Genomic DNA, 26920 nt, shown 5'->3' with positions numbered 1-26920 from the left:
CAACCAGACATGTTAAATGATTGCATTTATCCTTGAGTAGTTCTGCTCAAAGCCCTGGATCTACATAGCCGTTCCAAATAAACAACATTGGCTTTGAGCTTCAGTGTGTCAGAGAAGCCTTTGATGTTTACTTACTAATTGTCCTCTACATGGCTGTTGTGTTGAGCAGTTGAACTGCAAATTTGTTTCAGTGATGGCACTGTATAATTCCTTTAAAATTATTGTCTGCATTCTTTTGGAATCCAGCTTCTGTTATTTTGCCGAGAGAGGTTTATTTCCTTAAAATAACTTTGAAGTGTAATAAAGACCACACCAATGTAAGGAAAATAAAAGAGAGAGTCCAATTTGGTAGTTCATTCGAACTGTGCAAATCTGACTTAGATGGATGTGCTGACTTATAAGCTAAAACTAAAATTACAAATATTATGATTTTCCTTCTCTTGATTAAGTCTGGCTTTGTTTATTTGTCCAGCCACAGATGTGTACAACATACTGTAGCTCATTTGTCATTTGATTCCCTAAAGCCAACTTTACTAATTTAGCCCTCTACAGTAATTAAAGCGTAACACATTCCATACCCACGTTAATACGGCCTCTTCAGTCTTAGTCTGCATCTAAGACACATACCAGCTCAGTGTTTTATATCCTGTATGTTTTATTTTTAATTTATTAAATTTTTATAAAATCCCTAATAAAATGTCTTTCAGATTAGTGTTACAGTAATCGAGGCACGTCAGTTGGTTGGTTTGAACATGGATCCTGTGGTCTGTGTGGAAATTGGCGAGGAGAAGAAGTATACATCAATGAAGGAGTCAACAAACTGCCCCTACTACAATGAGGTTATATTCACACTGCTGAAAATCTGAGCAAAGGAATTATGTAATTTCAGAAAGTTTCATTGCCTAATGTATATTGGATTACAAGGGCAACAATCATCTCATTGTATTTGGAAAACCAGATTATTTTGTAGTATTTTTTTTTATTATGATAGTTGTTGTATCAACACCAGCATAATGCCTAAATCCACCCACATTGTTTGAAATCATGAACAACCTCATTTTATAAACTTCATATCCAGATACTTAACTTCAATATTTTTCTCTATCTTTCAACAGTACTTTGTCTTTGACTTCCATGTGCCTCCAGATGTCATGTTTGACAAGATCCTAAAGATATCAGTGAGTAGATTAAGCCTTTTTTCACACTTTCAGCATATGATTATACATAACGTATTCTAACAAACCTCCATGAAAACCCATTGAAAACAGCAGATGATTAAGTTGTACTTCTGCTCTTCTCTCATGCTAAAATTAAGGTAATACATTCGAAAAACCTTCTACGAAGTGGTACTCTGGTGGGCACCTTCAAATTAGATGTGGGAACTGTTTACTCACAACCTGGTCAGTAGCCATGGAATAATGGAAATCTTAATAAGAGATATACTTAGACGGAAAAGGTCTTTTAATTAGTGCATGTCTCTTACAGAACATCAGTTTCACCACAAATGGGCAATGCTGTCAGACCATGATGACATCACAGCTGGCTGCAAAGGTTACGTTAAGTGTGACATTGCAGTCATAGGAAAAGGAGACAACATCAAGATTCCCCACAAGGCCAATGAAACAGATGAGGATGACATAGAGGGGTCAGAAATGGACATCATATGTGTTAATTCATTTATTTAGTTAATTAATTAATGTATTGGACTGCATTTTAGATTCCCAGATGTTCATGAACTAAAGTTCATACTGTATTCTACACCATCTAATGATTTATTTATTCATAAATGTATTTCTTTATTCATAAATCTATGTCATGTTGGTCTGTTCTTTATGATGTATTGCAGGAATCTTCTTTTGCCGGAGGGTGTTCCGTCAGAGAGACTATGGGCTCGGTTTTATGTCAAGATTTATAGAGCTGAGGGACTACCTAAAATGAACACCAGCATCATGGCCAACGTGAAGAAAGCTTTTATCGGGGAGAACAGGGACCTTGTGGACCCTTATGTCCTGGTGCAATTTGCAGGGCAGAAAGTAAGAAACGCATGAAAACACTCAATAAGAGATCACTACGCATTACATTATACATGTAATGGATGGCTTTTTTAACATGTCACCTTACACGTGCAGGGTAAAACATCAGTTCAGAAAAGCAGCTACGAGCCCATCTGGAATGAGCAAATAATCTTCACCGAGATGTTCCCACCTTTGTGTAGGCGACTGAAAGTTCAGATCCGTGATTCAGACAAGGTGAATGATGTCGCCATAGGAACCCATTTCATCGATCTACGAAAGATCGCAAATGATGGAGACAAAGGTACTGGCGATCTGTCCCAGTGCAACACTAACAGTTTAATGAATGTACAGGGTGAATGGAGGCTGTAAATAAACAGAGCTCTTAAAGAACAAGAGAATTAACTTCTGCTCCATCTCTCCCCAGGGTTCCTTCCCACTATGGGCCCGGCCTGGGTGAATATGTATGGTTCTACCCGTAACTACACCCTGATGGATGAGCACCAGGACTTGAACGAGGGGCTGGGAGAAGGTGTGTCCTTCAGGGCACGCCTCCTCATTAGTATCGCAGTGGAGATCCTGGACACCTCTTCCGCAGAAATAATGAGCTCAACTGAGGTACAAATAGAGCCGGTGTCCAACATCTCAGAGGTGAGATTACTTATTTCCTCTTTTTGAGATTAGGTCAAGGCACTGGGACATTTCCCTTGAGATCAGTTCTGAAATCTCTGTGAATCATAAATTATTCTACACTTACCTGTCTACACTTTCCATGACATTACAAACAGGTTATTTGAAAGCCATCTGATTTATTCTAACCAATCTGCAGGCCTGCGATCTGCATTATTTAACAATGTTTAAAAAGCTCAGCTTAGTCTAGATTCTGCTAAATATTAGCTTCCCACTGGGAAATTACAAGGCCAAGCTCTGTGTCCTCAGACAAAACGTCACTAAAGATGTGGGAGTCCAGGTGTCTGTGATTTTGTGTGGCTCTTTGGGAGCAAATATACTGTCGATGCATTTTACTGAAGCACAAGTTTTGTTTTTACACTTGATGTAGAGGCAAGCATATGATGCTGATAGTCCCAGCTGCCTTTCATGGCATGACTAACCTGGTGGTTTAAAAAGCCTTTGCATTGATCCAAGCTACATGAAGAATAGAGACATAAAAGTGTAAGCCAAAGATGTTTTGACAGTGTGATAAAATAAATAAATAGATATAATAAAGAAGAGCTGGCGACTAGTTTTACTTAGTGTTTGCAAGAGTAGAAGGTGAATAAACTCCTTAGAGGCACAGTTCACAAAAAAAAAGAAAAAAAAGAAAAAAATCCAAACGTTTATTTGCTCATTACAAAACAAATTACATTATTCTGTGGACCACAAAAGGTTACATTTTGTACCATTTTTTATTTACTGTAATATTAAAATATGTAGGGAAATAGAGATTTTATTCTTCAGAAAGTAAAAGTGAAAACAGCATTAAAGCATAGTAGTCATATTAGTCCATGGTGTCTTATGTTCTTATGCATAATTATAAATCCATATGATAATTATGAATTAGAACTGAGACTGTGAAGCTCCAAAATCACACGCATACACAAAATGCACCACCCAATGGCTGAAGTCATTATTCACCTGGCAATCTTCCCATCCAGCGCAATGCTGGAGAACCAGACCAGAAGTCAATTTCTTGAGAAAATCATTCAGATCTGTTTTTGGAAGTGGATCAACTGATTTTTTTTCGCAAGATTTGACTAAAAATTAGGCTACAATTCATTTTTGAATTGCGCATTACTACTAGTCAATCTTTAAGATTTATCATGAAAACGTTTGGTCTGTTTATCACAGAAAGCTTTTGTTCAGCTTTATAAGGTTTAGAATATAGTGCACGTTATAATAAAGGTGAAGATTCTTCCATAATAGATTTAGCATAAACATTTTGGAACACAGTTAGATAGTTATGGTTACTACAGTGGAAAAGAAAAGTACATTTTGATAAGGCATTAATTAATTTCTTATTTTCTTCTTAGGACAGCAGTGAGTTTTATATTTGATCAAAAATCACAGCATCAGTTGAGAGGAAACCCCGGCTGGGTTACAATGCAGCACTGAGCTGCCATAATCTCAAGTCAATTATGATTTCAGACTGAGCTCACACACTTGCTGCATCGGTCCCATTCAGCTGATAGTTATTTAATACTTTTTTCATGTTAATAAAATCAATGACAGCTATTTCAATATAATTTTGACATCAAAGGATCTTATTTTTTTATTTTTTTATCAGAGTGCCACAGGAAAATTGGAGGAGTTTTTCCTTTTTGGGTCAATCTTGGAGGCCACAATGATAGACAGAAAAATTGGAGATAAACCTATCAGCTTTGAAGTCACTATCGGTGAGCTGAAGTCAAACACCTGTGATTTCTCTTTTCAAAACATGCACTTTTTATTATGGAAATAGTCAGGCAAGTGCTTCAGTAAATTCAAAACATCAGAAAAATGTACAGCACCACATTTACAAAATTTTCCGCTTAGGTAACTATGGGAATCAGATTGACGGCATGAGCAAGTCTTCATCAGCAAAGAAGAAGAAAGAGGATGGAGGGGAGAGTGAAGAAGAGGAGTCCGAGCTCATCCACAACTCCAGCGATGAAGAGGCAGAGGATGATGAAGATTTGACGTCTGTGCCGTCCACCCCTCCTATGAAACCAGTTATCACTGACAGGTCAGAGGTTAGGGAAAGGAAAATTATCAAATGTTAAAGAAATACTGAGTCATCAAACTATTTAGAAATGGTTTTGAGAAAACACTTTACACTGTAAAAATTATCTGACTGAAAATCACTTTCTTAGGCAAGTTGAATTATATGCAGTTTGTCAAAATCACACTTTTTTAAAAATAGATAACAGCTTACTGTTGAGCTCTGTATCTAGGAACTTAACTACCCATTTTGCTCCATTTACAGAAATTACTTCCACTTGCCTTATTTTGAAAAGAAACCCTGCATTTACATCAAGAACTGGTGGCAAGACCAGAGAAGACGGCTCTACAACTCCAATATAATGGACAAGATAGCAGATAAACTGGTCAGGCTCCCCCTAAAATTGCTATCTGACTGTTAAACTGTCAATCTCCTCCTTCGAAGCTGTTAGCTTTTGGGTTATTTTTGTAAAATCGGACATTATAATACTGTTTAAGCATGTACATGTCTGTCAATGTAAACAGGAGGAAGGTCTGAATGACGTTCAAGAAATCATAAAAACAGAGAAGGCTTATCCAGAACGCAGACTTAGAGGTGTATTAGAAGAGCTCAGCACAAGTTGCAGGTGAGAGAATGTAAAAGTGTATCTGACCAATCAAAGTTAACGTATATACAGCAAACATAACAATCAACAGTCTTTTGACTTTTTCCCTGTTCGCCACAACTGAAGTCGATTTGTTACACTGGCAAACAAAGATCAGAATCTATCCGGAAGAACCAGGCTGGACAAGGAGAGGCTGAAGTCCTGTATGAGAGAGATGGTATGCCTACATGCCCTATATTGTCTCAGCCTGGACATTAAGAACTGCTGATGGGTTGTTTAATGTAATTTGCATGGTTATATTGTTCACAGGAGAGTATGGCTCAGCAGGCGAAGACTATTCGCACACAAGTGAAGAGAAACACGGTTCGAGACAAACTCAAGCTAGTGTTCAATTTCCTTCACAGACTTCGTTTCCTGGCAGATGAGGTAAAAGAAATCACATCTTCTTACTACTCCATTCACACTGAGCATCTCAGTCTCAATGTTTAATTTTTTATTTTTCTGCAAAAGCCCCAGCACAGCATCCCTGATGTGTTCATATGGATGATTAGCAACAACAAACGCATAGCGTACGCCCGCATACCCTCCAAAGACATCCTCTACTCAATTGTTGGCGAAGAGATGGGAAAAGACTGTGGGAAAGTTAAAGCTGTTTTTCTCAGGGTAACTCCTACTTTATATACTATTTCCATCTCTTTCTTCCTCTGAATAAACACGTTAATTAGAAGGAATTAAATTAAGTTGGATAATATGGATGTAAACATTCTGCATTGGTGCCTGTGTTCATTATAGCTGCCTGGAAAGAAAGGCTTTGGGCCTGCTGGCTGGACAGTTCAGGCTAAACTAGAGATGTATTTGTGGCTGGGGTTGAACAAACAGAGGAAAGACTTCCTGAGTGGCCTCCCTAGCGGCTTTGAAGAAAACAAGGCAATGAAAGGAACAGGCATACAAACTGTTCCTCCCATCAGCCTGGTTTATAACAGTAAGATTATTATATGTTTTAAATATGATTGGTTAGTACTTTTTTTTTGTTGCTTTTGTTGAAGTTTGCATGTATGTTAAAGTATGTATATGTGATAACTGACCATCAATATGCTGTTCTGTAGTGAAGCAGGTGTTTCAGCTGAGAGCCCACATGTATCAGGCTCGCAGTCTGTTTGCTGCTGACAGTAGTGGCCTGTCAGACCCTTTTGCAAGGGTTTTCTTCTCCACCCACAGCCAGGTGACAGAGGTGAGTGTGTAATAAACAAGTAATAGTTTTTGCTGTATTACTTGTATTTATGTATAAACAAGTAGACCAGCAGTTAATAATCCTGGTCCCCCACTCTCATTTAACACACTTGATTCAAATCACCAGCTCTTCAGAATAGAGCTCCATGAATGAGGTGTGTTCCAAATGAAATGGTCCCTACACAGTGTTCATTGCTTCCTACTTCCTGCACATGGGAAATTGGCTGAAGTTTACTTTACTTAACAGCAGGGATTTGCACTACACCACTGCCTGCAGCATCTTCACACACAGACAAAACTTACTACAGAACGGTGAAGGGTTATTTAACCGTAATCGTGAGATTTGAATAGTCGTCACAATTACTGTTTTTTATTTTTGATTAAAGGACAGAAAGGTTCTCGTAATTGATGAATCATTTATAAACGTTTGTGTATCTATATTTCAGGTCCTCAATGAGACACTCTGTCCTACATGGGATCAGTTGCTTGTGTTTGATAATGTTGAACTCTATGGTGAGGCTGGTGAGCTCCGTGATGACCCTCCAATTATTGTTATTGAACTGTATGACCAAGACACTGTGGTAAGTTTATATAGCAAAACCCAAGACTTATACCCATAAATAAAAGCTAAACATACAAAGTTAAATGTTTTACTTGTTCAGCACACAGTACTGTTAATATTATCCTTTCCATGTATGAGTCACATTAAGAATGTGTGAAAATGTGCCCTGTAGTCCTGACTTGATTTTTCTTCCTGTTTAAAATCTTGTAGTCCTGGCCTTTTGTTGGACAACGTTTTGGCTAAGTAGAGTGTGAACACTTATCTCAACACTGCTGTCAGTCTCTGTTTGTATAGCTGAATTCAACCAAGGCATGCAAGAAGTGGAATTGACTGGGACTCTGTCCCAAAAACAAGATCAGATCATTTCCCTTACTTACATGGTGATAAAACACCCGTTTCCTGTGGCGATAAACTACCTCTTGCTTTCCTTTGGATTCTCTTGCAGTTCAGAGAGTTTACAATTGGATGTTTCTTTGTAGTTGTAGTCTATACAGTAGTTTGTAGTAATCATTGCTGTGGTTTATTTCATTGACAAGCTGACAGATATAGCATATATAATTTTATGAACTTTTATGTTCAACATTGAAAACAAATATTTGTAATTGCCAACCAAAGCTTGAGTTTCGGATCTTAAAGTCCCAGTAAAACATTAGCTATGATTTGCAAGTAGTTTTACAAGGAATGTTGCTACCACACTGACCCCTGGTCTTGAGAGGCAGAACTGCAACCGGTGTTTTTTGTGTGGCATCCAGGGGAAAGCTGAGTTCATTGGGCGAACATTTGCAAAGCCACTAACTAAGATGGTTGATGAACACTACGGGCCCCCACAGTTTCCTCCTCAGCTGGAATACTATCAGCTCTACAGAGGAAACTGCACTGCAGGAGATCTGTTGGCTGCTTTTGAACTACTGCAGGTACAAGCGTACAGAGTACAAAGTGGCTGTGATCATCTTGTACATACTCCATCTTGAGTGGACTCTTTGTCAATGCTTGGCCTATCTTTTCATAAATTTGCTTGAATAGCACAGACGCAGATCACTCTCTCTTTTCTTCCTACTTGTATTTGATTCTTAATCTTTTTTTGTGATTTCCCATTTCATTATTCCGCAAAACTTCCATCTTTCTGCTGTACTCTTCCATGGCAACTTTAACAGATTCCTTATGATGATGATGAGATCAGGAGGGCTCTTATTGCTGTCCATGACTTTGCTGTACCTCAGATCAAGGTGCAATAAACAAAATAACAATTTTGCCTCTTTAATTCTGCTTTGTTTTCCTTTCTTGAGTTAATAACTCCTTCCTCTTTGCTATTGCTGTGCTTTGTTTTTTTTTCATGTTTACAAGGTAGAGGTTTGAAATTAAAATTAGGATTAAATCAGTATTATTATTCAGTAATAATGTCAGTCTTTCATCAGTTAATGACTTATATCTGTTTATCCACAGATTGGTCCAGCAGGACGGGCAGCACTTCCTCCAATTGATGGCCCGACTGATTCTGACCGCGGACCCATTCTGCCTGTTCCATTGGGCATACGACCAGTTCTCAGCAGATATCGCATAGAGGTGAAAATACTGTCACAGGAAGCCACAACCACAATTAGATTGTTAACAATTGCATTTATTACATCGGGAGCTCATATTATTTTTGCATCAGTATTGTTAAGCTCATGGTCATTAATTCTCTTTAGGTCCTGTTCTGGGGTCTCAGGGACCTTAAAAGAATCAACCTGGCCCAGGTGGACAGGCCTCGTGTGGACATTGAGTGTGCAGGGAAAGGGGTTCAGTCAGCCCTCATTCAGAATTATAAGAAGAATCCAAACTTCAGCACGTTAGTAAAGTGGTTTGAAGTGGTGAGTGAAATTATGCAGTACAAATTCTTCACTTCATTTCTGATAAAAAAAAAAAGTTAACTTGAGTAATCTTGTACTGCAGGATCTGCCAGAAAATGAGCTACTTCATCCACCACTCAATATACGGGTGGTGGATTGCAGGGCATTTGGACGCTTCACCTTGGTGGGGTCTTATGCCGTGACCAGCCTTCGCAAGTTCATCTACAGCCCCCCAGACAAGACTGCTAACAACTGGACTCACACTGGTATCTATCATATACAAATATACTGACTGTAAATCTGAGTAAAATAACATAACAATACAATATAATAAAATTCTCCTAATGATCTTCTAATTAATATTTGTACAAAAATGTATTTGTTGCATTTAGGTTATAATTAAATCTCACCATACACAGACCACAAATAACTTCTGCATTTTATTTATATTTATATTTATATATATATATATATATATATACATGTAAGTAATCAATTCAGTTATAATTGATTAGACTGCTGTTTAAAAGTTCAGTAATTTTTTCATAAATTCTGTTCTTTTGAATGTTTTATCTATCTCAATCTCCACACAAATAAATTACATTTTTAAATATATTCAGATATAAATATTTCAACTGTATTTTTGACTTCTTTGAAAGAGATTTATTTTAAAAACCTTTTAAACGGTAGTGTTACCTACTTTTATTTTAAATTATTGATATAGACTATATCTTTTTCCAGTTTTTCTGACTTTTCATTCCTTTTCTCTATTCCTTCCTCCTCTGATCTCTTCATGGTCTTATCCTTTCTGTCCTGGTGCTGGTCTTGGGTCATTGGTGGCTAAATCATATGACCCTGCCCACATCAGCTAGACTGGCCAATGGCTACATGGCTCTCACGAATGGGACATCTCATTCCTGCCCCCACTCCCACCCCATTTCTCATCCTTCAGGTGATATTGTGGTCAATATGGACCCTGAACCCAACATTAAGAAGATGAACACAGTTGTGAAGATTGATTCTGTGAGTAGATATGCCCTGATGTGATAACACACTGTTATGGTTTAGAATACTTCTCTGGTTGGTTTGTTTTTGTCCCAACTGTGGTTCTGATTGTTTTACTCCTTTAAGGTTAGTGCACCAACAGTCATGTGATGTGTATGCTAGTATGCTATAGTAGAATCTGTTGTGGAGTTTGTTTGAATTTGATGCATGTTTGTGTGACCCTGTCCTTGCAGACGACAGCTGCTGTTGTTAAAGTTGACTTGGTAAGTCTTGCTTTGGTTCAGAGAGATGTGAATGTTTTATATTTTATTTACATCCATTTGGATGCACATTACATTTTAAATTAAATCTTTTTTTACTAACAGAATGAAGATGAGATGGATAAAGAGAATGAGAAAAAGAAGAAGAAGAAGAAAAAGAAGGGAGAAGAAGTGGATGAAGAAGAGCCGGATGAAAGCATGTTGGACTGGTGGTCCAAATACTTTGCCTCAGTAGAGACTATGATGGAGGTGGGAGGGACTTTTCGCTTTTTTGCACACATGTACTGTGTCATATTGTAATATTTTACTGCAATATTCTTAATTTGAATGCAGAATCTCAGAGCCCAGGAGGCCGCTCTGGCAGAGGCAGAGGAAAGAGAAGATTTGGAGATAGCAGCAGAGAGTGCAGGTAACCACAGAGTTTAGCATGGACCTGGTGTAGTGTTCCTTAGTAGAACTAACGTTCTGGTTAGGAACGTGTTCAGATGAGCACTGTCATCACATATCCATCTCCATTGTAGTCATGACATAAAACCATTTTTTTCATGCCATGAATTTCAGACACAAACATTCCCACATATTCTTTTAATTTAATTTTATTTTAATGTATTTGTTCTTTCATACTTTGAGGGAATCCATCAAGTACATTTCTATTTAATATACATGCATTTTGGGTCTTTAAAATAACTCTCATGGCTTGAAGCATCATTGTTCAGTACAAACATCCATTCAGACTGGTGTTGTTTTCGTACGTTTCTCATTTCCTCGTTTCCATCCTTACCTACCCGTTCACCCCTAACTTCAGAGATCAAAGCTGATGACTTTCCAGTGAAAGGCACCAAACTCAAGGAGAAGAGCAAAGACAAGAAGAGCTCCAAGGACAAAAAGAAGAACCATGAGGGCACAGAAAAACAACCTCCAAAACGAAAAGTTGATGAACTTGTGGTCAGTGTCTCTTGAACACTTGAATACTGTACAAAAGTGTGGGGTCACTGAGTTCAAAAATTCAAAATTTAAAAACATTCAAATCTTCCTGACCCTTTTGACCATATGTTAGCTACACTGTGATCTGTAACAATTTATGCTAATTCTAATGTGAATGTAAACACCTTTATCTCAGGTCTACAATAAAGAGCTGGAGATTGAATTTGGTAACTTTGAGGACTGGCTCCACACCTTCAACCTGTATAGAGGAAAGGCTGGAGATGATGATGACCACAATGTGGTTGATGATGACAGGATTGTGGGCAGATTTAAGGTAAGATAAGAATATATCATGTATAAATCAGGCTTCAAATTGGGACTATGAACACTTCATTTTGAAATGTCTGAATCTGTCTCCTTATGAACCAGGGCTCCCTCTGTATGTATAAACTACCACTCTCTGAGGAGATCGCCAGAGAGGCAGGATTTGATCCAAACATGGGCATGTTCCAAAGTATTCCTCACAATGACCCTATCAATGTTCTCATAAGAATGTATATAATCAGAGTGAGTGAATTCAACTCTGAATTGTATATGTTATTCATACGGTACCGTCTCTAAAGTAACATGACTCTCTTCTCAGGCCACAGACCTGCATCCTGCGGATATAAATGGTAAAGCAGACCCTTATATAGTCATTCGATTGGGAAAGACAGAGATTCGGGACAAGGAAAACTACATATCCAAGCAGCTAAATCCAGTCTTTGGAAAGTGAGTAGGCAATACTATTGTAAACCAACCAAACCAATAAGTTGGTAAGAACTCAAACTAAGAAATAATTTCTTGAAAGCACACTCTCCTCTCTCTCCTGTCCTTAAGGTCATTCGACATAGAGGCCACATTTCCAATGGAGTCCATGCTGACTGTGGCAGTATATGATTGGGATTTGGTTGGAACTGATGACTTGATTGGGGAGACTAAGATTGATTTGGAGAACAGATACTACAGCAAACATAGAGCCACATGTGGCATTGCGTCCAACTACTCTGTGTGAGTACTTTCTTTCTTGTACTTTTTATAGGATATCAACACATGGAGCAAGAACCACTTAAATCTTTATAGAACAACATTTTAAAGTATTTTAATGGGGGTTGTCAAATATACATAAAATACATATTTCATATGAAATAACAATTAATTCATCAAATGAATCCAAATTGATTGCATTATTCAAAATATGATAATAATAGAGCAGCCATATCCAGCATAATCCATTCATCATGCTTTGATCTGTCCAAGGCAAGCATACATTCTTTGTAATGTGGTAAACTGAGTCCTATTTTTTGTTTCACTGTGAAACCATCCAGCCATGGTTACAATGTATGGCGTGACCCTCAGAAGCCAACTCAGATCCTTGCTAAGTTGTGCAGAGAAGGTAAATTGGATGGACCCCACTATGGCCCTGGTGGGAGGGTCAAAGTTGGAAACCGCATCTTTCTTGGGCCAACAGAAATTGAGGATGAGAGTGGTGAGAAATTTACAGAGCTTATACAGAGTTATATTTTTTTTTCTGGTTATACAGTATATGAAAATATATCAGTTTTGTTTGGCTAACAGGTCTGAAGAAGCAGACAGAAGAACACTTGGCTCTTACTGTTCTTAGGCATTGGGAGGAGATCCCACGTGTTGGTTGCAAACTCATCCCTGAGCACGTCGAGACCAGGCCGCTCCTCAACACGGACAAGCCAGGCATAGAGCAGGTGTGCAACAAAATACCACTGTGATTACCAAAGACATACTCCAAGGTTCACCAAGTGACCTTGATGAGATTTACGTCATTGGTAAAGCAATTCAGAGCAAGAATAAACAACTGCATCAACTTCAGCAGATGCAGTTTATTTATGTGTGTTAAATGAGAGAACATAAATGAACATTGTAAAAGAAAGTATGTAATGTAACTATCAGTCCTCGAATTTTCATAATCCCACAGGGAAGGATTGAAATGTGGGTGGACATGTTTCCTATGGATGTACCAGCACCAGGACCAGCCATTGACATATCGCCACGCAAACCAAAGAGGTACAGTAGATGATTCCGTTCAGAGTCTCGACAGAGTCTTCCTTTTCCTTAATTTCCAGGAGTTTGATGTAGTTAAGGTATTCATATTTTATTTGTACATAATGTTTTTCCTTAAAGTCTCTAGGTACATGGAACAAAATGTCATTTTGATATGTATGGAATTACATTTGCTTCAATAAAAATGAACGAAACTTTATAAAAGTAACGTTCAGTTTTATAAAGTTTTGTTCATTTTTATTGAAGCAAATGTAATTCCATAGATATGTGCATCAGTAAGCTTAGCCTTGAAGAGGATTAGACAAAAAAATAGGAAGCATTAATAATGAGCATGCTGTGATCACATACTCACTCTTAAAACATTATACCCTTAAGCAAGGAAAAGACTACTTTGTTTTCTTGACTTCTTATGCAATTAATATTCTTTGAATGTCTTAAAAGCTCTGGATGATGAAGTGGCTCTGAATGACAAATTACCAAATTACAAAATGTCTTTTTATCTCACATGCTGTCTATAATTGTTTACTATTTTATTTTATTTATCCTTTATTTAGCCAGGAAAAAATCCCATTGAGATATAATAATCTCTTCTTCCAGGGAGACCTGGTCAAAAACGGCAGCACACATAGTTTCAGACAAATAAATAATTAAAACACAAACAATCCAACAAATCAAAAATAGATCAAATTTCAAGAAAAGCATTTACAAGACTCTTTAAATGTAGAATACTATAATCAAATTAAACTGTGTTTACAGTAAACACAATGATAATACTGTGATTCATTCAGCTATAGTTTAGATACCACAAGGAACCGCGAAAAAAACTGATAAAAGAAGATAGAACAGATTAAAAAAAAAAAAACACTAAAACCAAACGTTTGTAGGTAGAACACATCATGCTTTTTCTTTTTCCTCTCATACTTACTCTTCAGGCTCCACGCCTCTCATCTGCCTTTATTTTTAATGTTAATCATCTAAAAATGTGCCAGCTTTGCACTGTGGAGCAGTCTTTCTTTAGTTTGAGATATTCATGTGCTGCAAAAAAAGTCAAAAATTGCCGTTGCTTTGCATTGTAAACATAGGCAGCTATGTGCAGATTCAATATCATTGTCCAGATGAATGCAGTTTTTACCTAATCTGACAAAATAACTTTGGTCATATTAATAGTTTCAAATAATATATATAGACAGTATATTTTTTACTCTAAACAGTTACTGTAGTTGTCACACATTTTTGGGTTAAAACACTTTTAACAGTGAGATGACAATCCCATTCTTTTCATCTCCCAGATGTGAGCTCAGGGTGATTATATGGAATACTGACGAGGTAATTCTGGAAGACGATGATTACTTCACAGGGGAAAAGTCCAGTGACATTTTTGTGAGGGGGTAGGTATGGGCAGGTGTGTGAAAAGGGTGTGGTTTAATCGGTTACCTTTGTTTGTTTGTTTCTGTTTCCTTTTGTTGTTCGTCTGCGTTTGGTGTTATTTTGTCTATCCCACCTCCCTGCCCCCCATGTCATTGCTGTGCTGTTATCTAGCTTTGAGCTTCGTGTTATTATTTGGAACACTGATGACATAATTCTAGAGGACGATGCTTTCCTGACAGGAGAGAAGATGTCTGACATCTATGTCAGGGGGTAAAGATGATACGATTGCATGGCTTGACTGCTTTGCCCATTGCTTGCAGAAATCTGCACCTTCCATTCACAACAACTGAACGAATACCACCTTCTATACAGTTTCAAGTTAAACAGGACCATATCAATCAAAATGATGTTGCTTTCTAGTTATTACCTCTAAATACCTCACTGTATACACCAATTTACTGTATACTGTATACTGTATTAACCAATTTAATTAATTATACAGTGTATCATGTTATTTAAAATAATTAAATTGGCTGTTCAGTTGAATTGCTTATAAATAGATGTTTTAAGATTCAATAACTGGTATGGTCTTGGTTTATAGTGCCATTTCTGTCTTCATCAAATACTGCATGAAAGCATAAGATATGTATGTTTGTATACCAATATGTATAAGGATCTGTCCAGAGGACTTCATTTGTTTATTTTGAAAAATTACACATACAATTATGCATGTATTGGATCCATAAAGTTGGCTACGTTCAGCAAATATTCGTTTTTGGGTGAACTATTTTTTTAAGTGCAGAAAACTGACTAGATGTCAGGTCTGACGTCTCTTTCTTTTCTGTTTCCAGAGAATGCATCTGTGATTTATATGAGAGTAACAAGCACATAACTCTTCTATGTCATAAATTAATAATCTACATATTATTTGCACTTTATTATAAAAAATATAATAATTTGAACTTCATTAAAATGTTCAATAACCTCTATTTGTAACTGCAATGACAATGGGGTACAATTTGGAATTTTCCAGTTTTCTGATGCAGTATTGGAGTATCAGCTTGATATGCATAAATGCTATTTTATGCATGTTGTCTATTAAGTATTTTTGTATATACTCTTCACACATTCTACAATTGTATAAATGCACTCTTTTTCAGAACATTTGTGCATGTTTTGTCATGCAACTTCATTTCATTGAATGACTGATGGCCATAAGTGTTCTACACATTGTTGTTTGTATGAATATTTAAAATTGTGTTGCTTCTAACAATTGAAAATCATCTCCCTGCTCAGCTGGCTAAAAGGACAGCAGGAGGATAAACAGGACACAGACGTGCATTATCACTCTCTAACTGGGGAAGGGAACTTCAACTGGCGCTTTGTCTTCCCTTTTGACTATCTCATGGCTGAGGAGAAGATAGTCATCTCGAAGAAGGAATCCATGTTTTCCTGGGATGAGACAGAGTACAAGATTCCTGCTCGACTCACCCTTCAAGTATGGGATGCTGACCATTTCTCTGCAGATGACTTCCTGGGTACATTCACAATTCAGAAAGAACAACAAAAGAAGACACACATTATTAGATATTTATGACTTCCTCAAATGTAGTACTCAAGATAATTTTGGCTTCAAAGAACAAACCAATTATTGTAAATAAGATTGTGCTCAGTTAAACGTTTATGTGTTTTACACCAAAGCAAAATACATTTTTCATGCTTTCTGTGTTTTTCACAGGTGCGATTGAGCTGGACTTGAATAAGTTTCCCCGTGGGGCAAAAACAGCTAAGCAGTGCTCTCTCAACATGGTTCTCAAAGAGCATGAACTACCAACCATCTCCATCTTCAAACAGAAGAGAGTGAAGGGCTGGTGGCCATTTGTGGCCCGGGATGAGAATGATGAGTTTGAGCTCACAGTTAGTTAATACAATAAATAAATAAATGGAAAATATTAAAACAGGCATTTCATTGCCAGATAAAATTATTACGCAAATGTTATTTTACATCTGCTTGATAATTTGCCAGCATGCAGTGAATTGAAATGATTTCATAAGATTACCTCATTAATATTCTGACCATGTCATGCTTGCAGGGAAAAGTGGAGGCAGAGCTCCATCTATTGACCACGGAGGAGGCAGAGAAAAATCCAGTCGGCCTCGGGCGTAATGAACCTGAGCCACTTGAGAAACCAAAGTAAGACATAAAGCCGCTCATGCACACACACATTTTCTTCCACTCATATGGCGCCTAGCACATCTGAGTAATGATGCAGTTTCAGTGTGTGAATAAACAAGCAATATATCATATCTCATATAGCCTACTGCAGATTAGACTATGAAAACCTTTTTCTGAATCAAGAGTGAAAAATAAAATGTTAATTCTTATATGTTTAAAATAAGATAAATAAGAAATAAGGTTGCATGCAGGTACACTACCATTTAATTGTTTGAGGTCATTAAGATCTTTAAAAATGTTTTTGTAAGAAGTATCTTATGCTCTTATGCTTCATTATTTAATAAAAAAATACAGTAAAAACAGTAGTGTTTTGAAATTATTACAATTTAAATTAATGGTTTTCTATTATTGGCTTTACTGTCACTCTTAATAAATTTAATGAATCCTTTCTGAATAAAAATATTAATTTATTTTAAAAAGTTGATTGACCCCATGGCCGTGTATAAAATCACAATGTTTATAAGGTAACACTGTGAAATATAAAGTTGCAATAACAAGAAATAAACTGACAATTACCCTTTTATTTTTTACTCTGATGCTGGAACTGGCTTCCATAGTAGCCAGCATACATGACGTATTTTGGGTATATACAGTCTAACTGATGTTGATGTGCTAATTATACGGCTATAGAAAGGAGACATAAAGAGTCTCATATAAATACTATAGATAATGTCAGTGTTCGTGGTGTACCTGTAAAGTAAAGTGGGCTTAAGTCAGAAGTATTCTTTTGAGTGAAGAATGCCCCTCTAAAACTGTTAACTTCCCTTTCTAATACCCTCACTCTCCTTTTTCACATCCTTCCTTCCTCCTGTGACTACCCTTTCCTCCACCTATTCTTTCCTGCTCATTTCCTTCATTCCAACCCCCATTCCTGTTTTGGAAAAAGTCGTCCAGACACCAGTCTAATGTGGTTCATGAACCCTCTGAAGTCCATTCGATTCTTCATTTGGCACAACTACCGCTGGCTGATCCTGAAGGCTCTGGCCCTGCTTCTACTCCTTCTCCTCGTTGGGCTCTTCCTCTACTCTATTCCTGGATACCTGGTTAAGAAACTCTTAGGGGCGTGAGGGGAGATGGGAAGACCACTGGTAGCCCACTATCACTGCCTCTGCTTTCTCTGCTTTCTGTCTCTCTCTGAGCCATTCACAATGCATTTCTGTCTTTTTGCTACTCATACTGTCTTTAATGGCCTACAACTCGGACCTGATGGATTGTGTGTGATAAAGTGTTTTTCATTTGGTCATTATCATTCCATCTCTTACTTATGTTGTACTTTAGGGCTTTGTTTTTATCATTTGTCTCGAGTTTTCTGTTCCAGTTTTATTAATTATGGATTTTATTTTATATTATTGACTGTCTGCTACTATGCTTTATGAACATAACTTTGGTTGCCTGATGTGTAAGTGCACTGCTCTGAGCTCAATCCATTGCAAATTTAAAGTATCATGCACATATGCGATTTTTACCAGCTCTGTGGGATAGTTCACACAGAAATGAAAAATTGTGTCATCATTTACTCACCCTAGTTTCCTTCCAAACCAGTTTGACATTTTCTTTCTTCTGTGAAAAACAAAAGTAGTAAAAAAAAAGTGTCTATAATGTGGAAGTCAATGGGAATATATTATTTTGTGTTCAGAAGAAGAAATAGTCATACAGGTTTGAAAAGATACTCAAGATATTAAGACGTTTTTATTTTGAGTGAACTATCATTAAATGGACAATATGCCTTAAAGACATTTAAAACTTTGCAATCATCTTATTAACCACTAACATTTGTATTACTCTCTTCCTCCATCATTCTTTTCACCTTTCAACTCACCACCTCTGCAATCCCTGCAATCCCTCCAATCCCTTCACCACCACCACTACTTCCAATCACAGCCGGCCTGACACCACCTTCCTGTGGTTTTTGAGCCCACTGAAAGCCATCCGCTATCTGATATGCAACCGCTACAAATGGCTCATCATCAAGATCATCTTAGCTCTGCTGCTGCTAGTCATGGTGGGCCTGTTTCTCTACAGCATGCCAGGCTATCTGGTCAAGAAGCTGCTCAGGGTCTAAAGAGGGGTCAAAAGGGTTCATTTAAGAAATTCTGATTTGACCTTGCTCTCTGAAGTGGCCCTTTTCTAATATTTGATTACAACTTGCAGCACTTCTTTTATTTTTACAACATCTTAAGAGTTTACCATCCCTCATAGTTGCACTCAAAGCATAAGGTATCAAATATCTTGACTTTTTCTGTATCAATTTGCATGTCTAACCCAAAAAAAGATCAATTAACTAATCTTTCTATTTATGCACTTCAAGAATAACTGGTCACAGTTAGGGAGTAAGTCACTCTAACTGGTCACTCTAACTGGTCACTCTCTTTAGGGAGAAAAAGAAAGCAGTGAAGTGTCTATTTTTGGTACGAAATAAACTAAACTGGAGTAGCATTTCTGGTATATATTTCTGGCATATGTTCATATTAATGCATTGCTTCAGATTATTGGATTGGATTTTGTTGTTATTGTCAACATGGGTATATGTTGCTGCTAAAAGCACAATAAGCATGCAAGTTTGTCTAAAGAAAGATGAGTTGTTCATCAGAAGCTACAATCTTATAAATGTAATGATAGGCTTGTAGGCCTCATATATACAGTATGTAATTTGGTTACAGTTTGCCTTGATGTTTGCACTTTCATTGTCCTACTCTGGTAAGATAATGTCGTTTATCCTTTAGAGGAACCCTGCCAGTAGTAGGGGAATGCCATTTCATTTGACATTTCAAGTTTAAAGAACATATGAATGTGATAGAATGTGAATTATATGTCCTACTATTGTTTTTGCTTGCTGTGTGCATTGTACTTTTTGCTTGCTATTTAATGTGGCTCTATTTAATGAATGGTAAATTTGACCATGGAACTGTTTGCACTGACTTTAGCTTGTTAATATAAAAAGAGTGTATTTTTAATTCTTGTTTACATGTGTGCAATATGGATTGATTTATTTTTGTCAGTACGAAGACTTAATAAAATGAACTCATTAAAATAAAACACTGAACATGTTTATTGTTTCCATACTGTGGCTATACATGGGTGTGAGAGAGTTTACAGTATAACCCTGTTCTCTTTCACACCGAATCGTCCGAATACCAGCCTGTCGTGGTTGTTGAGTCCAATTCGGGTGACCTGCATAATGTGTTGCCGGCAGTTTAAACTGGCAACAGTGGTGACTCTGCTAATCATAACTGGACTGATCTTTTTGGGACTCCTGTTCTTTTCCCTACCTTCAGCTTTCACCCAGAAGATCTTCAACATTTCTGGATAATCACCTGATGCCAGCACAATATGCACAAAGCAGGAATGGATGGAATCATTTCAAAGCATTGCTGATTAAATGCAATTTATTGCTGATTTAAGGCAAATATTATATCATCTGTCAATTAAGAATATTATTAAATGTTGGTGTTTGGCACTTGCCAAGTATGTCTAGAGACTCTAGCCCATTGAAGGCTTTTTATGTGTCTCTTAAACTATGAGCTCTTTTGCCTTTCTGTTGCACTGTCATTTGTCTTATGGTTTTTGCGGTTTGTTCGATTCGGTTTGTATTTATTATTGCATGCATCTTAATTTAATTGTGTATGTGTGTACCCTTTTCTTTTTATCTGTATATTTCATTCAAATGGATCATGTGGGTGCAGGACAATGAAAAATTAAATGGCAACGTAATGTCATCAGATATCTTATTTTTATGATAGTATTAATTACTTTATTACATTACACATGAAACAATTTTGCAACCTCCCAGCTACCGTACTTCACTGAGGCACAGAACTACACGTCGAGCGCCTATTGGCTGAGCTCGCCTCTGGGTGGAGGCGCGCCAATCAGCGCGGGCCACGGTACGACAGTGTTGTGCTGCTGGTTAGAGACCGGCTGTGTGTGATGCGGTGAGTGAGGTGGAGCGTTCACGCGGCGCGCACAGAGATCTGCACTGCCTGAATTGAACAAGATATTGACTTGGCACGAAGAACAACCATGCGAGCGTTCTTGGGTGAGTTATAATGACAAAACAGTGTGAACTCAGCTGTAGAGTGGCGTTTTATCGACACAGATGTGTGTGCAAGCAAACTGAACCTAACTTTAGTAAACATGTAGAACTGCAGTGTGAAGGATACAGGGTAATATGATAAAAGGGAAAGCAAAACATTCTGTAAAACCACCTGAGTGGTTTAGAAAGCTTCTGTTTACACTGAATGCATAAATGTAACATTATAGTATAGTTAAACGTGCAGTGAGTGAAGGTGGTTGGGCCTAGTATAAATTACAGCAAATTCATCTTCGTATTGTACAACTGGAGTCTAATAATTAAAATCACAGTTCATATTGAAATTCTGCAATCATCCATTGTATGTGCTTAGAGTCTGGAAGTAGAAAGTTCTGTTTGTTATGAACCACATGCAAGGTTTCATACTGTGGTTCTTGATTTTACAGAAAGGTGCATGATGAAATCACCTGAGATGTTCCAGTACTGATGCTCCTTCTTTATCTTATCATCTGTATGTTCTCAGGTGTGTTGGCGTGTTCTCTGACTGTACTCTCTGTCCACGGTCTCTACTCTGCCAGTGATGATGTGGTTGAACTCAACCCCTCCAACTTCAACAGGGAAGTCATGCAGAGTGACAGTCTCTGGCTGGTCGAGTTTTATGCCCCCTGGTGAGTTGGAAGAGTTTGGGCGAACCCAGATGCGTGTCACTCACAGAGTTGTCTAGATCTGTAGTTACAGATCAGGTTACTGTCTGAAATGCTGGTGCTGAATTAGTCCAATCTGTTGCTTATATACTAAGCAGTATATACTCTCATTTCAAAGTGGATATTTTTGAAAGCATACATAGTTTAGTTATTCTTCTCTAATATTTCAGGCACTTTATTTGCATCATGATTTAAATCCCATTAGTTTTAACTTGCAAATGATGTATAATACAGTCGTTAGCATCATTATTACACCTGTGTGGCTATACATTTCATTATTGTGTTTAGATGTTTATGTGCAGTAATATTGATTTTCTTTTTAAAGGTGTGGACACTGTAAGAATCTGGCTCCTGAATGGAAGAAAGCAGCCACAGCTTTAAAGGTAAAGTCTGAATTTTAGATTACATAAAAATTAATTCCTCTTCAGCAATTGCTATTAAGGTTGACAGTCGAGAGAAATGATGCTTATGCAGAGCTAGTTAAATTTTCTGGCACAGAATGATTAATTGAACCGTTGATGAAATTAATACTTATATTCTGCAAGGAAGTATGAAAGTGATCAAAAGTGACAGTAAATACATTTATAATGAAAAAAAAACAAAACAATGCTAGACAAAAAAATGCTCTATTGAAACTTACATTCCACAAAGTGCAGCCTGAAAAAATTGCATCACTGTTTCCATAAGGTTTTTTTTTATTATTATTTATTTTTTTTTTAGATTATTTGATTAATGCCATTCGTGTTTTGGTACAGGGCATTGTGAAGGTGGGTGCTGTGGACGCAGACCAGCACAACTCCCTGGGAGGCCAATACGGAGTCAGAGGCTTCCCAACTATCAAGATCTTCGCCGCCAACAAACACAAACCAGAGGACTATCAAGGTTCAGTACTGCATCTTCATAAAACATCTTGGCATGCACATAAAGGAAATGTTTTATGACGATATGACAGTCTGTTGCTCCTCCTGAATATGGTTTATTCTCTCTCTCTCTCTCTCTGTCTCTGTTAGGTGGCCGTAGCAGTCAGGCCATCGTAGACTCAGCTCTGAATGCTCTCCGCTCCCTGGTGAAAGACAGACTTGGTGGAAAGACTGGAGGCTCAGACTCTGGCAGACAGGTATTGAAGTCAACCATGATGACTTTGTTGCTCTATTGTTATGTTTGCCTTTTGATTGACTCTTGGGTTCCATTGTGATCAGAGTGGAGGTGGTGCTGGCAATAAGAAGGATGTGGTGGAGCTGACCGATGATAACTTTGACAGTACTGTACTGGACAGTGGTGATGTCTGGATGGTGGAGTTCTTCGCCCCCTGGTGTGGACACTGCAAAAAGTATGCTGCCTTCTCTTTGTGTCTCGCGTACATCATAAGACCTGCCTGTCTGTCATTCTGCTGAAATAGTACCTGACATGCTGTGCCATGCATTATTGAAGCGCAGAATACATCTTCAATTATTAACATGGATTCAAAGACAGTGATATTCCTCTGCCAGCTGGGCTTTCCTCTGTTGACTTTCTTTAATGTTTCCAGTCTTGAGCCGGAATGGATGGCAGCCGCCACAGAAATCAAAGAGCAGACAAAGGGTAAAGTGAAACTGGGTGCTGTGGATGCTACTGTTCACCAGGGCTTGGCAAGCCGCTATGGGGTACGTCTGATGTCAGCACTTATTAACTGTCTTGCAATAGAAACAATTCTTATATTATCTCTAGTTTCATTTTTAGATTCCAGTGATATCCCAACAAACAATATAAATCAATTTTGGCATTTTAGTTGAATATCTGTCTTTATCCCAGTCTTGCAAAATACATGTTTCTGCGTTCCATTTTTTTTCTTCTTTTCTGGTTTTTGGGTTCAGTAATTTCATATGGACTTCCTGTCATTTCTGCTGTTTTTTTTTTTTTGGTAGATTCGAGGATTCCCCACCATAAAGATCTTTCGTAAAGGAGAGGAGCCAGAGGACTATCAGGGAGGACGTACCCGATCTGACATTGTTGCTCATGCCATGGATCTTTTCTCTGACAACATCCCTCCTCCAGAGCTTCGAGAGGTATTCTTTTCTTCTATGTTTTTAATTAGTAAACATTTAATAGGTATTGTAACCTGTTTAAGAAAAAATATTTTATATTCCTGTGAATTTTATTTCCTTTTAGATTTTGAATGAAGACATTTTGAAGAAAACCTGCGAGGACTATCAGCTGTGTATCATATCTGTGCTGCCTCACATTTTAGACACGGGTACAATACAATTTCAACTTTAAAACAAGATATTGATATCTGTGTTTTACAAATTAAAATATGAAAGTGAGAATTCTCTTAAACAGAATGATTCACTAGGGATGCCAGATATACTGGAACCATATTGGTTATCATGTAATTTTACACTTTTTAAATTATAATTATATATTGATCAGGGTTGGAAATTGTATTATGCATGCTCATTTAATAATTAGTCCGTCTTCTAATATTCACTTAATATTTACAAATAACTAATAACTAAATAATTAAATATACAGTATAATGCTGATGCGTCATTTCACTTGTTGCATTTAAAATGTTTGATTTTAGATTTATTATAATTGACAAAAAAATAGTATAGAATTTCAGTACCAACCGTTGATCAGATACCAGCCATAACCTACAAATAATTATCATCAGCCAAAACTAAAGATATAGATTATATTACTATATGTATTATTGCTGTTATAGTTTGAATATTATGTGCTATTATATTTTTTATTTTATGTATCTCAAATTTTAGTAATTTAAAAAACTTATGGTGCTTTTGTCACTTTTATTTATTTGTATTAATTTATTTTAGTTTTAGTAATTTTTGTAGTATTTAGTTGCCAACATTTCTAATGAATATAAATGAATGCTGTTAATTTGTGGAAGCTAAGCTCAATCTCTGTATTTTTCTATGATCGCAGGTGCATCTGGAAGAAACTCTTACCTGGAGGTGATGAGGACGATGGCAGAGAAATACAAGAAGAAGATGTGGGGGTCGGTGTTTTCAGTCTGAATACAAGTTGAGATCAGCCTGCCCATAAATAACACTAGTACATGTCACTGCTTGTGTACCAGAGATGAGACTTTAGGGTATAATGAGTAGGATACAGTCATACACATCACACTCTTCCCTCTCTCTCTGTACAGCTGGTTATGGACTGAAGCAGGGGCACAGATGGAGCTGGAGTCTGCTCTTGGGATCGGTGGATTTGGCTATCCTGCTATGGCAGCCATTAATGCTCGCAAGATGAAGTTCGCCCTGCTCAGAGGCTCATTCAGTGAAACGGGCATCCACGAATTCCTAAGGTAAAAGAAGACTGCAGTTTATGTTTCTGGGTAACAAGTGACGTCACAGAGACTGTTAGCATACAGTAAACTGTAGGTGTTGTTTATAAGGGCCCTTCTAACTGTCAGCATGTTTTATGCTGTTAAACTATGAATGTCTTTATTTATGCAGGGAACTTTCTGTTGGCCGTGGCTCCACTGCTACAGTGGGAGGTGGAGCTTTGCCTAAGATCAACACTGTAGAACCTTGGGATGGGAAAGATGGAGTGGTGAGTATAGAAAACAAAGTGAGGGTGTATGGATGTCATCCTTCCTCATTTTGAACCCCACTTTTTTGGCCTTTTTCTCAGCTGCCCACGGAGGATGACATTGACCTGAGCGATGTGGATCTGGATGATCTGGAGAAGGTTGAGTTATGAGTCTGGTTTAAACTATTTTAGGCTCCAAATGATGCCCATGTCCTCTCTCCCATGGATGAGGGGATGGTTGGGAGACAAACTTCCTCAAGACTTCTGAAAAGATATAAATAAAGCAAACGATTGTGCAGCCTTTTAAAGAAAAAATCTCCATGTTAGTTGAAAAACGAGGCTTTTCAGTATATACATCATGATTGAGCTACACTCTGCCTCAAGTTCCTTCTTCACTTTTTGATTTAGTGACTGATTGGAGTTTTCAATCAGCTTGATGAAGCAGAATGTGATTCCCTGATTATCAAACACTTGTTTCCAGTAAGCAGATGTCACACAGAGGCTCTTCATAGACACTTTCATTGACTAGATTCAATTGGATGGTGCTGGTCTTTCTGGTAATGAGATAAACTAGTGGTTATTTAATTTGACTCCTTTCCCTGGAGCTGCAAGATGCTTAAAGTTGTTTCCATTTTCACCCTTTCTCCCTCTGATGTGATTTTATTTTTTAAATAGGGTTTTCTGAAAAGAATGTCATCCAACCTGTATCCCTGTTTTCCCATTTGTCTAATGTACTGGACCGGGTGTAATGTGGCCGTTGTGTAGATTTTTCTTACACAGCACTGTTTTGAAAGAAAAAAGTTTTTATGAAAATAAAACAAAAATAATAACTTGACTAGCTTTTTTTAAATTTATTTTTTTCTACAGCTCATGTAGAACATTACTCAGATGAACACCGGTGGCCTTTGAATCAGTGGTTTATTGAGAATTCATGCAGACGCATACACTGTAATGATGCAACATTAAGATTCACACTGATGCTTTGGTTTCACAAAAATAGGGTTGGAAATCCCATTCCCAGCTGCAATATAACTTTTTTTGTCAACCATCGTTCCTTACAGCACATTTAACACTATACAAAATTAGAAATGACATAAATCAAATATATATTTATATCCAGTACAAATATTAGTTTTGGCATTTTACTTCTACAATCATTCTACATAGAGAGAGAGAGCAAATGGAGCACTGAAATACAATACATGCAAAAGAGCAAATTAAGAGCATTACCCGAGTAAAAGAATGTTCCCATTAACCGAAAGAGCATGAATACACTGTATTTATACACAATGTTTTCCTGTTACATTCTATGGAGCTACTTATCCAACAGCATCTGTACTGTTCATGTTGACACTGGACTGGTGAAAGGACAAATAGAAACTAACCACCTGTCTGCCATTCTATCTGCTCCATATGTCCAAACACACAACAGTGTTCAAATATTCATGAGCAACCGAAAGGCTGCTGGTTGCTGTTATTTTTTACCTTCAGGGCAGAAACAGTTGACAAAAGTTTGACTAACTGCTTATGATACATTAAAGAAGTTTCCTTTAGAGTTGAAACCAAAACAAAGGAAAAATGATCATGCATGATTCAATTGCACTTTAAAACCGTTCATCAATGCGCATTATCATTCAAATCATTCTCTGACCTCCCGAGAAACTTATTCTAGCATATTAGATTTTAAATCTAAAAGCTACATTTGAACTCAAAATACATGATAATGAAACCCAAGCACCCAGCAGTGGGCATTCATTATTGTTCAAAACTTTTTGTTTTGAAAATATCTTGTGCTTACCAAGACTGCATTTGTCTGATCAAAAATACTAAAGAAACATATTTTAT

At 37.3% G+C, this 26920-nt stretch overlaps 2 protein-coding genes across 11 annotated transcripts in view; both read left to right on the top strand.

Moving 5' to 3' along the window:
• LOC113062825 (otoferlin-like) overlaps nt 1-19945 on the top strand; it is a 46956-nt gene extending 27011 nt beyond the window's left edge. For 4 of the 10 annotated variants that reach the window (XM_026232830.1, XM_026232829.1, XM_026232828.1 and 1 more), the window contains 39 exons: nt 708-839; nt 1116-1178; nt 1316-1400; nt 1486-1645; nt 1847-2033; nt 2130-2316; nt 2440-2663; nt 4297-4405; nt 4545-4734; nt 4975-5095; nt 5235-5335; nt 5441-5531; nt 5624-5740; nt 5825-5977; nt 6107-6296; nt 6421-6545; nt 6991-7125; nt 7859-8020; nt 8261-8332; nt 8550-8669; nt 8795-8956; nt 9039-9201; nt 9804-9958; nt 10174-10203; nt 10306-10449; nt 10534-10609; nt 11006-11145; nt 11321-11458; nt 11554-11691; nt 11768-11895; nt 12004-12174; nt 12492-12652; nt 12742-12884; nt 13115-13203; nt 14490-14588; nt 15865-16106; nt 16307-16485; nt 16662-16762; nt 17691-18797. In XM_026232830.1, the coding sequence (XP_026088615.1) occupies nt 708-839; nt 1116-1178; nt 1316-1400; nt 1486-1645; nt 1847-2033; nt 2130-2316; nt 2440-2663; nt 4297-4405; nt 4545-4734; nt 4975-5095; nt 5235-5335; nt 5441-5531; nt 5624-5740; nt 5825-5977; nt 6107-6296; nt 6421-6545; nt 6991-7125; nt 7859-8020; nt 8261-8332; nt 8550-8669; nt 8795-8956; nt 9039-9201; nt 9804-9958; nt 10174-10203; nt 10306-10449; nt 10534-10609; nt 11006-11145; nt 11321-11458; nt 11554-11691; nt 11768-11895; nt 12004-12174; nt 12492-12652; nt 12742-12884; nt 13115-13203; nt 14490-14588; nt 15865-16106; nt 16307-16485; nt 16662-16762; nt 17691-17871 (5364 nt within the window). In that variant the 3' untranslated portion in view covers nt 17872-18797. Of the gene's footprint in view, nt 1-707; nt 840-1115; nt 1179-1315; nt 1401-1485; nt 1646-1846; nt 2034-2129; nt 2317-2439; nt 2664-4296; nt 4406-4544; nt 4735-4974; nt 5096-5234; nt 5336-5440; nt 5532-5623; nt 5741-5824; nt 5978-6106; nt 6297-6420; nt 6546-6990; nt 7126-7858; nt 8021-8260; nt 8333-8549; nt 8670-8794; nt 8957-9038; nt 9202-9803; nt 9959-10173; nt 10204-10305; nt 10450-10533; nt 10610-11005; nt 11146-11320; nt 11459-11553; nt 11692-11767; nt 11896-12003; nt 12175-12491; nt 12653-12741; nt 12885-13114; nt 13204-14489; nt 14589-14739; nt 14839-15864; nt 16107-16306; nt 16486-16661; nt 16763-17690 lie in introns of all 10 variants that reach the window. The other 6 variants (XM_026232831.1, XM_026232833.1, XM_026232832.1 and 3 more) reach the window with 6 other exon arrangements.
• A 727-nt stretch (nt 19946-20672) lies between these two features.
• On the top strand, nt 20673-25910 carry LOC113062826 (protein disulfide-isomerase A6-like). Its single transcript, XM_026232839.1, has 13 exons — nt 20673-20840; nt 21358-21502; nt 21864-21921; nt 22294-22420; nt 22549-22655; nt 22738-22868; nt 23067-23181; nt 23443-23583; nt 23687-23771; nt 24464-24536; nt 24690-24848; nt 25000-25096; nt 25178-25910. The coding sequence occupies exons 1-13, from the start codon at nt 20825-20827 to the stop codon at nt 25244-25246; spliced, it is 1323 nt and encodes a 440-aa protein (XP_026088624.1). The 5' UTR covers nt 20673-20824; the 3' UTR covers nt 25247-25910.
• Nucleotides 25911-26920: the final 1010 nt, after the last annotated feature.

Source organism: Carassius auratus, chromosome 45, assembly GCF_003368295.1.
Source record: "Carassius auratus strain Wakin chromosome 45, ASM336829v1, whole genome shotgun sequence".
Taxonomy (NCBI): Eukaryota; Metazoa; Chordata; class Actinopteri; order Cypriniformes; family Cyprinidae; genus Carassius; species Carassius auratus.
Note: the sequence above shows the minus strand (reverse complement) of the source record. Positions and strands in the feature narration are given on the sequence as shown.

Bases quoted from the DNA above. Each gene is read 5' to 3' on its own strand.
- LOC113062826 (XM_026232839.1), top strand. The intron at 23,584-23,686 runs GTATTCTTTTCT...ATTTCCTTTTAG, and splicing joins CTCCTCCAGAGCTTCGAGAG to ATTTTGAATGAAGACATTTT. The intron at 23,772-24,463 runs GTACAATACAAT...CTATGATCGCAG, and splicing joins GCCTCACATTTTAGACACGG to GTGCATCTGGAAGAAACTCT.